The sequence below is a fragment of the Pecten maximus genome, chromosome 14, assembly GCF_902652985.1.
Source record: "Pecten maximus chromosome 14, xPecMax1.1, whole genome shotgun sequence".
In the NCBI taxonomy this organism is placed as follows: domain Eukaryota; kingdom Metazoa; phylum Mollusca; class Bivalvia; order Pectinida; family Pectinidae; genus Pecten; species Pecten maximus.
In genome coordinates this window covers 22,510,277-22,523,172 of record NC_047028.1, presented here as the reverse complement: position 1 = coordinate 22,523,172, position 12,896 = coordinate 22,510,277, and the positions used below count along the sequence as shown (strand labels likewise).

The 12,896-nt window shown below is 38.7% G+C and overlaps 1 protein-coding gene across 1 annotated transcript in view; it reads left to right on the top strand.

Annotated features, from left to right (window-relative positions):
- Positions 1 to 7,696, top strand: part of LOC117342181 (von Willebrand factor A domain-containing protein 8-like) — a 29,077-nt gene extending 21,381 nt beyond the window's left edge. The window contains 4 exon segments of the mRNA XM_033904216.1: positions 2 to 1,850; positions 2,347 to 2,676; positions 3,708 to 3,946; positions 4,343 to 7,696. Of these exon segments, the coding sequence (XP_033760107.1) occupies positions 2 to 1,850; positions 2,347 to 2,676; positions 3,708 to 3,946; positions 4,343 to 4,753 (2,829 nt within the window). The 3' untranslated portion in view covers positions 4,754 to 7,696.
- The last annotated feature ends 5,200 nt before the right edge of the window (positions 7,697 to 12,896 follow it).

Below are 12,896 nucleotides of genomic sequence, written 5' to 3'. Positions count from 1 at the left end.
GGCCTTTGGTGAACTGCGCAATATGGCAGACCAGGGGTTGATAGGGTACCCATACTCTACTCGTGAAGTAGTCAACATCGTCAAGCACATCCAAAAATATCCAGATGAGGGGCTGACATCAGTAGTCCGCAATGTGTTCGACTTTGATTCGTACAGCAATGAGCTGAAAGATACGATAGTGCAGACAATGCATAAGCACGGAATTCCGTTTGGAGCTACTGAGGCTGTGGTAAGCTTGGCAAAGCAGCTACCTCTACCATCCTTTAGAATCACTGGAAAATGGGACGTGCAGAGTGGACAAGGGCGTCGTAAGACAGCAATGATGAGTCTGCCGGTGGAGTCGTCTCCGGTGCAATTCCGTGGACCGATTGAGGTGTATGTCCAGGAAACAGTTTTGGAAAAGCGGGAGGCCCGAGCTGGCATTTTCACAGAACAGGATGCATACTGGACAATCCCAATGCACGAAAATAACACCATCAGTGATGTGGCAGTCACTAAGAAAAACAACCGATCCGAAGGGAAAACTGATACTGACATCATACATGTAGCCACCTCTAACCCAGTTATCTTGTATTCTCTAAACCCAAAGTTCTCAACTGTTAGACATATTGACATGTACGACCTTTTCCCGACAACGTCTGGGTCTTACCAGCCCAAGGTCAACCTGGCGCCAAAGTCAGCACCTTTTGACAACACCGTCATCCTGCACGAGGAGGTTAGCAATGCATCATTTGTGGTAAATTTTGAGACGGGAGAGGTCGGTCGGATCAGATCTCCTTATCTCCCCGAAACAGTGATTGAAAAGAGACGATTCCCTTCATTTCAACAGAAAAAGGAGAAGCCAAATGAGTTCCGTATGTGTCCCACGTCGGTTGTAGGCGGTAAAGGTTCATTGATCTTTTACAAAACAGGAGGCGATACATTAGTCGCAATTACAGGCTCTAATTCTCATTCGGTGTCCTTGCCCTTTGCAGTGGAATCTATACATCAAGTCGGTAATGATCAATGGCTTGTCACTTCGACCGATAACCATAAAAAGAACATAGTCACGTGTACGGACGATTTTGAATTCATACTGAATCCAGTGAACGAGGAAGGGCAGGAAACAGTTGTTAAAGATATGGCGACGTTGCCACTTAGCGAACAGCTGCTTAAACGTGTGATACAGAAGGACGTCACTGCAACAAACCGTGTCATAGTGACGCCAGATTCGTATGCATCAGTGGTAGTTGGATTCCCAGAAGGTGATTCCTCAGAGGTGTATACTACTCCAAGAGAGTTGATACAAGAAAATGGCGTGATGGACAAACTTCGTGCACCGTACGGAGACCAGACTGATACACCACCTAATCATCCAACAGTGTATCTTCCGGAAAACGGCATGGTTGTGCAGGCCCTTCCTTCGTCGAAAGTACCTGTGTCGCTCTTCCCAGACGGCAAGCGTCCGAGTAACAACAGTGGCTTTCTGGAGATCGCTGACTTGGGTAATCACACCCTGAGGTACATTCCCATCCCCGAGGCGGGGCGGGTGTCCTCATACGCTTCTTGGATGTACCATTCTTCCAACTCAAAAGTACACATGGCACCTACCAGTAATGACGGTGTAGTCACAGTAGACTTTTCTGGATGCGTGCGGCTTTGGGAACCAGCTGTGACAAACCTGGAGCGATCCCTGCAGGAGTGGAAGAATATGATTGGATTTTCTGACGGCAAAGAGCTTCAGATTACTTACGAACGGGAGAGCGGTCGGAAAGCGGATGGGCCAAAACACGGAAAGATAGATAACACCAACGCCCCACATGTAGGTGGTAACACGTGGGCTGGCGGCACTGGTGGTAGTAATACTGCAGGTGAGAAAAATAATATCATTGACCAAATAAAACGGATATATTTACCTTTTGCGTGTGCATATGGTAAACTTAATTTATATTACATTTCGATTATAATTAGCATTTTTAAAAAGTTGCAACACCAAAACTTAAGATTCCGTTCACGTTACTTTGATGGAGTTACATATGCATGTAGAGACTTCTTTAAACAAAAAACATTTATTTTCAAAAATAGCTCTTGATGTAAGGTTTGATTAAACAAAATGACCATAAAGATCATAAAAGCAGACGCAAGGTAGTTTTATCTTGAAAAACTGTTGTGAGATCACTGCTTAACGAAGATGCTTGCATATAAAATATATTTGGATTTTGTTTTCGATATAAAACTAAAACTATCTATTTCAAAACGTATGGTTTAGAAAACTAACTCTGTAGTCGCTATAACAGGCCTAATTGAAAACTGTTGGACTGTCGCGCGTTTTCTGAAATAACGTATATGTTACATGTATATCAACAGGCCTTGGTGGAATTGGAGGACCATACCGACTCGATGCTGGCCACAAAGTTTACCAGGTACCTCAAGCAGAGAAAGACGCAGTCCCGGAGGAGGTCCGTAGGGCCGCGCGCGAGATGGCTCAGAAAGCGTTCAAAGACAGACTTCGCGAGATCAACATGAGCGAATATGACGCAGAGACTTACAACAACTTCTTGAACCACGTACGCGGCCAGGTCCAGTCCCTCAGGGTCATTCTCGACAGTCTCCAGGCCAAGGGCAAGGAACGGCAATGGCTCAAAAACCAAGCGTATGGCGATTTGGACGACGCTAAACTTATCGAAGGCATTACAGGTAACAAAACCGCTCACCCTACACAGGTGTTTCTCCACTTGCAATCACAATTCAGTTCATTACAGGCATTTGATAATATGTAAGTAAAACCACATGCCAGTTAAGTAACAGATATTTATTACATTTTTACCAGTGAAATATCAAAAATTATTCATTCTATAAAAGTGATATTTTTCACTTCACTAGTGAAAAATATCACTTTTGCTGATTTGACCAATCAAATTAATGATTAGAAAATACCATAATAATTGACCAATCAGAAAGCCCGACATATATGTCAGCACCTGGACAGGGTGAACTACTTTTTTGTTTATATTAGGCCTAGTTAGCATACGGGGTAGGTTTTTCGTTGATAAAAAATGTAATAAACAGAATATCTAACAGTGTCCTCAGTAATACCAAATATATTTCACTCGTGTGGCTAATATTTTGATATTTTTCACTCGTGCTGCGCACTCGTGAAAAATATCAAAATATTAGCCCCACTCGTGAAATATATTTGGTATTACTGAAGACATTGTTAGATATCCTCTATTTCATCGCTGGTTGAGGAACAAACTTGCATCACTACTATCACATTATTGACTAATTTACCGCCTATACTCCCATCAATACATCCATCACAATAAGCCTCCCAAAATGCAATAATAACTCCAAATGACAACTTAATAAATGCTTAACAGATATATATTAAAGGCACTAACAGAAGATGATATGCATGAGGTGGACCTTAAACATCAACCGGTGAACAGTAAACATTACTACCTGTAAAAAGTTCCGGGGTTTTCCGTGGTAACAGCTAATTATTAGACGATATGCTGTACGGTCACTGCCATGGGAAGTTGAATGACTAAATTACTTGTGGCTTGAATGTTTCACCAAATTACCTGTTATTGCTTGGGTTATATAGCAAGGTTAGATCAACATAAAAGTCTGAAGTGACCTTTCGCAGTCGCCTTTGGTCCTTAATAAATAAAAAAAGCTATTTTGGGGTGTTCAAGAAGATCATAGTTTTCTCTGTTTTGGTGTAGGTGAGAAATCTATCTACAAACGACGCGGAGAAAAGGACCCCGAGCTAGGGACACCACAAGAGAAACCGAAGCGCATGCGCCTGGTTGTTGATGTGTCCGGCAGTATGTATCGATTCAACGGCTATGATGGCCGCCTAGAGCGCGAGATGGAGGCGACGCTCATGATGATGGAAGCTTTGGAAGGCTACGACGAGAAAATTAAATACGATATTCTCGGACATTCCGGAGAGGACCATAAGGTAATTCTATAACTGGAAATGTTAAGTGTTATATTTTCTTCAGATATATTGTAGTCATTATTAGTGCGAACTTTCATCGCATGAAACTTCGCCAGAGTTCGTGGTAATGGATACCAAATCGTACATGAAACTAGATCTCCATCCAAATTAGATATTATCTTATAAACACTGCAGAAAAAATTGTTAGCTTCACCCAATAAAAAGTTAAAATGAGGGTTTTCTTTGCCTCTCGAACTTAAAGAATGGGTTTTGGTGTATATTTCCCATATGAAGTCAGATGATTTACACACATATTCGTATAAGTTGTTATTAAAAGGCTTCGACTGCCTTGCTGTAATCTGTATCGAAGTTTCGCATTCATCTTTTACCTGCACTTCCACTAAATTTTATTTACAGGTTCAGTTAGTAAAGCCAGACAAGGCCCCGACAAACAACAAAGAGCGTTTAGTGGTTCTAAAGACCATGCATGCACACTCACAGTTCTGTCTGAGTGGGGACAACACTCTCGAGGCAACACGTCACGCCATCAATGATCTCAGCGAGGAGGAAGCTGATGAGCATTTTGTTATTGTCTTAAGTGACGCAAATTTTGATCGTTACAACATTTCACCGAAACGGTTCGGAGAAATACTTCGCTCTCACGATAAAGTGAACGCCTATACGATATTTATAGGATCATTGGAGGACCAGGCCGCCCAGCTTATCAAACACCTCCCGTCAGGGCACGCCTTCATCTGTTTGGACACAAAAGATCTACCACAGATCTTACAGCAAATATTTACATCTACCATGCTCTCTTCTAGTTAAGTCAACTTACTGTGCGGACTTCAATTTTTTTAGAACTTTGCGGACTCAGTTATTTGTGTATTGTAAATGATGTATGTGATAGTCTGTGAGACAACTCCAGTCCCCAATCTTATTTTATCATTATTTGTACTAAACTTCGGTTCTTGGTAATCCCATTGAATATACCGAGTGGTATTTTTAAGTTACTATCATTACTAAAATAGTCGGAGTCTGGTTTTGCCACTTATTTGCCTGTATACAAGCGAACAGGCTTTTACTGTTATTGTTTTATAAATTTGGTTGCGTTATATAAATGAAATTTCGGTTGAATCTTTAAGAAATCGTGCTTCGTAATACATGATCAATTTACATAACGTATGAGATACTATATGTTTGATGATGCATAGGAACAATTTAGCCCATCATCATCAGATTGTAGACTGTCCAAATCGCCGTTCGTCCGTGGTCCGTCCGTCCGTAAACAATCCTCGTTATCGCTTTTGCCTCTAGTTGTGTCAGTTCAGTTTAGACCAGAAAAAAGGAAAGGGTCGACAGGCGGCCATGTTTGAGTTTGGGAATTGAAGATTCTTATCGCTTTTTCTTGAAAGGCAATGGAGAGATTTTTTCTCAAACTTCCCATGTTTGTTCCACTTGTTTTTGTCATCAGATTTTTAAGAAGAAGAAAAAGCAAGGAGAAAAAATAGAGAAGATCAAATTGACATAGAAACAGTAAAAATCATCAATTTGTGGGCGCCAGTATCCCTTTGTGATCTCTTGTAATAATTGTTTAAGAATGCAAATTTTGACATACTGCATCATCGATTTTATTGTACAAATATGTAATGGCATTTTGCCTTAAAGCATGTTTTTATCCCATAACCATATAGTCTTAAAAAGGAGGCAGCGGTGGCCGAGTGGTTAAGGTGTCCCGACATTTTAACACTAGCCCTCCACCTCTGGGTTGTGAGTTCGAAACCTACGTGGGGCAGTTGCGAGGTACTGACTGTAGGGCGGTGGTTTTTCTCCAGGTACTCCGGCTTTCCTCCACCTCAAAAAACCTGGTACGTCCTTAAATGGCCCTGGCTGTTAATAGGACGTCAAACAAAAACAAACCAAATAGTGTTAACAATGTTCTGGTAGTTAATGTTGTCACCGACGGATGCCGAGTCCTATACCAAAGTGAGGTGTCTGAGTGTGAAATAAATATGTTAATATCATGTATATACTGTATATATCCATACCTAACCTGTGAACGTCACTCTAACAATTACTGTGATCCCGGTGTGCCCGTGTTGTCAATGATGGCAAGATTTGTATCGGACTATTGTTTTAAAATGGGACAGGCAATTTTAGCTGTCTATCAAATCCTAATAAAACATCTTTACCTTGCTAAATCATATGTTATACGGGTATGAATTGTACTGTTGATAGAATATCAGTCTTGTTTTACCCCACGCATAGAACAATCTCATTTTGGTTTTTATGATATACTACATTAAAACCTATTATTTGCAATCTTCTCTCAAATATGAATTATATGGGGTTTAGAGATTAGAAAATATGCTATGTAATGTTCCAAGATACACTGTAATTGCATGTATAAAAATGCTCGCTGAAGGAAAAATGAAATACTTCCCTAGTTACAAAAGGGATGATTCAGCATCATACATAAGGTGTTGAGGCTAGAGTTACATTAAGTGAGTAATGAGTGAAGATTGTGTGTGCGAAAAGCTGAGACTGAGTACCTAATGTAGGAATTCTGGTTGATCAAGGTGTGTTTTTATATAGAAGTTAATTATTATTTTAATGAATTAGTTGATGATTAGAATGTCTGTTTAAATTATAATCAGCTTATTGATCTAGTTTTTACCTTGTACAAAACATGATTCGTATAGTATTTTGTGGATAAAAGTTGATCGACCTCAGGATATGTTGATATGTTGATTTGTCCAGGCTTTGTTTGTACGATACATTATTTGTATAGTCTTATGTGAATTAGTGGTGATCGACTTCAAAATAAATGTGGTATATTGAAGTGTCCTAAGTTAGTGTATATGTGTTACGGAAACAAGGCTTTAGGCTATACATGTATAATATCATACACTGTAAAACGAGTCGAACCAATTCCTCATTACAATAACACTAGTTTTAGATTACATGACTCATATTCATGACAACATACTTGAGATGAATAATTTACCCATAAAAAAAAGAAAAAAAGATTAACGTGTTACGTCTCTCACCATCGAAACAATCGCGTGGCGTCATTTATCATGACGTCTCAATTATAGTATTACAATTTGTCAGTGATATTTGTCTTTATTCATTTGTTAACAGGAAAAGTATTTGTAAATGTAAATGTTTGTTAATACAATATCCTCTGATTTATTAAGTACGATTTATTGGTGTTTCGATTGTTTATTGAATGCTACAAACATCAATATTCGGCTCACTTAGGAATGCTTTGTTGTTTTTTCTGGTCTGGCAAATACCCAAATTATCAGTTGGATTGCTTCTCAAAGAGATTCATTTTAGTGCGCTAGGTATTAGAGATATAGGTTTCTACACTGTATGGCGGCGGACATTGTTTTGGATCAAAGCATACTTTTTGTGTTGGAAGATTGAGATGTATTGATATTCATGGTGTGTGGGAAGTGGAAAGCTTCGTTGAATAATTCAGGGATCACAAATATCTATATTGCTTTTCACGGCTTCATATTTTCACAAATTGACAACAACAAAGATCTAAGTATGTTGTAGTTTACATAAAGGATATACCAGATATATTTAGTGGTTTTGTAGCATAACAGGTCTAAGCAATCAGATGAAGCTCTGCATATCACAGTTCGTGCTGTATATAGTTTAAAATAATTTATGGTGATAATGTGTGAAGATTGATTGATTGTATCAGAGTGGAACTGTTTCCTTATTTATCACATCAAAAATAAATCAAAATTAATATGTTTGTGTCGTTTTATTATTACTGTTTTGTTAAAGAGTTCAGTATGGAATGTTTCCGGGCCAGTCTATACTGTCGTGGTTGCGTCCTTGGGCAAGATACTTCACCCTAATTGCTCTAGATGGCATACAACGGACCCAGTTATCTGAAGCGATATGTAGGCAAAGAGATGTCTACGTTGTTTCTAAATAATATGAACCCCTTTGTCCATTCTGACTAAGTAGCACAACCAAGAAAGCTGACAGCGGTCGAGAATCCGTATTAGCAAACAATAATCATAATCCCGAAGATGTGACCTCTAAATTCCGTTCTTGGGAGTTGGTTATAGCGTGACAGTTGTTGGAATGACGTTGACCACACGGTAACTAGCCGTCATCGCTGAAGCTAAGGGCCCACTCAGTGTCTGATCTAAGGACACTGATTTGATTATTATGTAACCACTACTATGTGCCGCATGCGAGGTAAGCCCCCAGCTGTATTACGTTCGTTAGCCTAATTACACATTACTCTTTCTAGTCCTATATTTTTTTCTTAAAACAACTGCTAGTACAAGTGTGAAGGGCTCTCTAATTATTGATATCGATTAGTCATCTGGTTTAGGCATAGCCTAATATGACTGGAGGGAGACAGATAGGGAAGCATAGTTGGAATATTAAACAAACAATCCCTCGGTGTTTAATTAGAGTATGGTATGAATTACAATTTAGCCAAGGACAGCCAATTAATAGGAAGTGGATATTTCTTTAATACAATCTGTACTTGATCGTCTTTTAAAGTAAATTCGGCATGAAGATTATTAAGCGATGGTTACGTACGTGATATTTGATATCACTAATGAACTCCGTATTAAGCATTCTTGACGAGGGATTTAATTGATCTAGTTTAATTAGAATCCGTCTTGGTAGCCTTGGCTTTGGATATTTCTTCCGACTATATCCCCTTCTCACCAGAACCCTCCGTAGTGCCCATGAATTGTAACAGGTTCTGTTATATTATTAGTTTTTTTATTCAATCTGATCAGACTAATTGTATGTCTTTTATTTTTGAAACACAATGTCAATACAGTTGAGTAATAGGTTACTGCTAATTACCTCTCTTAAAACGTTTATGTACAAAGTTACACATGCAAAGTGCAATGAGCTTCACAAAGGTTTAGGCTAGCACCTTCTAATTAAAAAAAAGACAACAATAATGTCAATCTAACGACAATCACAGTATTGCTGTAAACTAATGTCGTGGCAGCAGATAAGGGTACTAGTCTGTGTTCTTAGTAATGATAATTGAATTATGTTAAAACTTTTTTGAATTAAATGATACTAATTTTGTTTTCATAAATGATATAAACAATATGACTTTTTAGATATGTCCCTATTATAAATGCTAATATATTTACTAAAGCTATCTAATGCAGCATGTATACACAATTATGTTGATTGCACAAAAAGTTGTTTCATCCAATTCATATCGGAGATACTTAATCCAAACTAATGCCGCCAATGGGAACTGAGGGAAAAAACAGACAGTGGAGCAGAATCGAAATATTTCGAAAACAGTGCAATGAAATAACATGCCTCCGAAGTATGTAGGCGAATGCTGGACAAGGGCTCCAGTGCATGCGACATGCATGCTTGATATGAGTGCGTATGTGTGTTTTGGGAGGCTCCGATATGTTCGTGTTAAATCTCCTCGTGATAGTCCGAAACATTTGCCAATCTATAGTGCTACTCCACTTAAGCATACTGCCGAAGACACCCAGCAGAATACTCAACCCAGTCACATTATACTGACCACGGGCGCACCAGCCGTCCCACTCCTAATAAAGCGCTAAACAGGAGCAGCGGCTACTAATTTTATAGACTCTTGTACATGTATGTCGAAAACCCAAAAGCATTCTTCACAGGAAAGCTTTATGAAATGCCAAAAGTGAGGCAGTGTCAAGGGATACATTAGAAAGAAGAGAAAAGATAATATCCTAAATTCAGTGGCCTCATTTAATCATGCAATGGGGGCTGCAGGTACAATTCTTACGCACTACCTGCAGGACAGCTTATGTTGAGGAACGTTAAGAAGTAACCGGGTGCGGATGGTGATTATATACTCTCCTCGTTTTTTGTCGGAAATCTTGTCCGTGTAGTAATTGTCTTTACCTCAATAATGCAATAAAAGGGGATAGGGTTGGGTTCTACAACAGTATACTTTTGAATTACAAGTAAAGCAAAATGACTACATAAAAATAGAGACTGGTTTGGTTGGTGGTTTAACTCGATAGATTTGTTGTTTGCCACATGCAGTAATGTTTGCAAAGGAAAACCAAATTTTCGAAATGAAAACAAAACACCATGAGTGATGATTTGCCTTAGTTAAATCATTTGTAACTGTTCTGGTAAAAATTCGGTTTTATTTTGTATTTGTTATTTTTATTTTTCACATTACGAAACGTGATTATTTAAGTTAATTGATGTGTTATCGAGTAGCGCTTTATAAAACAATATGCAAAACATTGTTTAATCAAACAAAGCGACAGAAATCTTACAGACACAATGGACATTTTTATACTTTAGGCAATGTCATTCATTAAATTGGGACAGTGAGAAACGTTTTGCTTGAAGCCAAATCTTGAGCGGGATCTGTAATTGTTCGTACAGTACAAGAACATCGTCTTCTAAATTCCTCTTGTAGTCTTTCCAACTGATGAAAAGTCTGCAAGACTGACAGCAATGTCTTTAAAATGTAATTATGATGTATATGTGGTTACCAAGGGTATTCGAAATGAAAATAAGAAAATTTTGACCTTATTGGATACCAGCACCTGCTTATCAAATTGTCTTTTACAAAAAATACACAAATGCAGAGAGGCAGTTTCATTGGTGCCAAATTCGATAACCAACACCGTATTGGCTTCTCAGTCAGCAATATGACACACACTGTTATTGTATTGCTGAACGGAAGGTAAGGTAAGGAAATCGTCTGTGACATATAGACGCATACGTGTATCATACACCTCACAAGTATACTCACGCTTTGTTAAGCTTAATATAATCTTCCTGTACCTTGATGGTGTGATAGAGATATTTTCGATCTGAGGGGTGATATTAGTTGTCAAACTAGATACTCTGTTTCAAGGTAGGGGGTGATTTTTACGTAGGGTTTAGTTGTATTGCAATTCATGACCGTGTTGACGAGACATCTTTAGCAGATTGGGCGACACATATGTGAATGATGTGAGAATTATCTGTCACGACTCAGATAACGTCATCACTTTATGCATCTTAATCATATTGCAAATAATTAGCATCGCCAAAAGTGTCGTACATTCCATGTGCAATTAATTAAAGCTTGAAATAAAACATGAACCGCCGGCGCGGCTCGTGCTATTTTCTTGTAATACAGTGGGCGTTCATATCATGTATGTATATAACACGAGAAAGGGAATGTAGTCAAATAAATATATTTACATTTACCGTTCTTACGGTGTATGTATAAGACGTATCTCCAAAACCCTCCGGAATATTGAATTGGCGGAACAGCCCGTAGCGCAAGCTCCTTTTCCCGCGATGGAAATGTTTCACGCGCTGTCTCCTGGAACGGAGACTTTATGAACTGAAGTCTGCAAAAATAGCTAGCGTAAAAGGATTTTGATCATAAATCAGTAAAATTTGTTTTTCTTTTGCACTGTTCTTGTCTAAAAGTGTTGTAAAACACATTTGGAATAATTATCGTTATCATTAACGGCAATGTTTGTTTATTTCGTAATGCTGCGGAGGCGTGTTGACTGAATTTGAAAACTGAGTAATGCGGTCGCCCAGGAAACATGTCACTGTGCTTCTTCTTTTGTTGTTGGATACATGGCTGCTAGATATTACGTTACATGAGAACAAGAATGTAATTCATGCGCGAGACTGTTGTTCGACTACAATTTTTATAGGAGTACATATCATCTTTCTCCAGATACATGTAATATCGTGTCATCTTTGTAACAATGCCTACATTATTTCAGACGGCACGCCTACCGAAAAGATACTGTCCATTCTAACAGCCAGAAGGGACAAAGCGCACGGTGAATGATTAACCGGGCCATTCGATTCTGTCGAAAAAAAAGGATAAAATATAGTAAATTAAGGGAAAGAAATAAAGTCACATTTTTTATTTTTTCGTTTTTTATTTCTCTTTATAATTCTTTATTCTCAGATTGGACATGAAACGGCATGGGGTCACCTGAGCGAGCCCGCGGGTTCCCTCTTATACTCCAGTTTCCACAGTCAGACCCCTCGCACGCTTCCTTTCGGACCACCAAAAGTGAATAATGTAATTGTAAGTTGGTATAATTTGCTTCGCACAAACCGATGGCCATAACACCCTCAGTAGAGAATAAACATGTTGGGAACCCTGTCACCAGTATCAAACGTTCTGCAACATACCTTTAAATTAAATATCCTTTGGATAGAAATAAAAGGAAAGCGTAGCAGTGGTCCCCCACCTAGACTGTTTAACATTTCAGCTATAGACAAAAGTAACTTGAATGGCTTCAAATGCTATATAATGTGTCTTTCTACTGACCGGTGTCCATATCTACTGCTGCACTTCTATATAATTTGTGGTTGGGGTTATTCAATGGCTTCTCATGGAACACCTACCATGTATAGTTCATGAGTTGACGAAATGTTTAACCTTCATAAGGAATGCATGTGCATCGAGTTGTTTAAAAGCAAACATGATGATTTCATTCGAAGATATCGCTATTGTATCTCTTCGATCTGGAATTTTACGTTTTTTTCGACCTGTTTTTCCTTTCCTTATTCGCCTCCAAGATTTAAATACAAAGACCTAAATCACTACTGCTGTGTCCTATTAGGGTGAAACAGTTGCATTGTGCAGTTTGATGCATGCACTGCTCTATTGATCTTTTTATTCAAAGGTGCTAATTTATCGTCTTTTGTGAAATCCCCCTCGTGCTGTTACTTAAGGATTGATTGTCAATTTTGTTGCTTGCATGGACTGATAAAGGGAAGTGAACCTAGCGCAAATGGTACATGAACTGCTTCGCAGTTCACTTCATTTGCACGAGGTTCACTTCCCTTCATCAGTCCATGCAAGCAACAAAAGTGACAATCAATCCTTATATTTACGTTAACCAAATTAAAAACTTCGCCACCTGCAGATTGCAAAATTCGGTCACAACGGTGTGACGTAAGTATGTCACTTTGT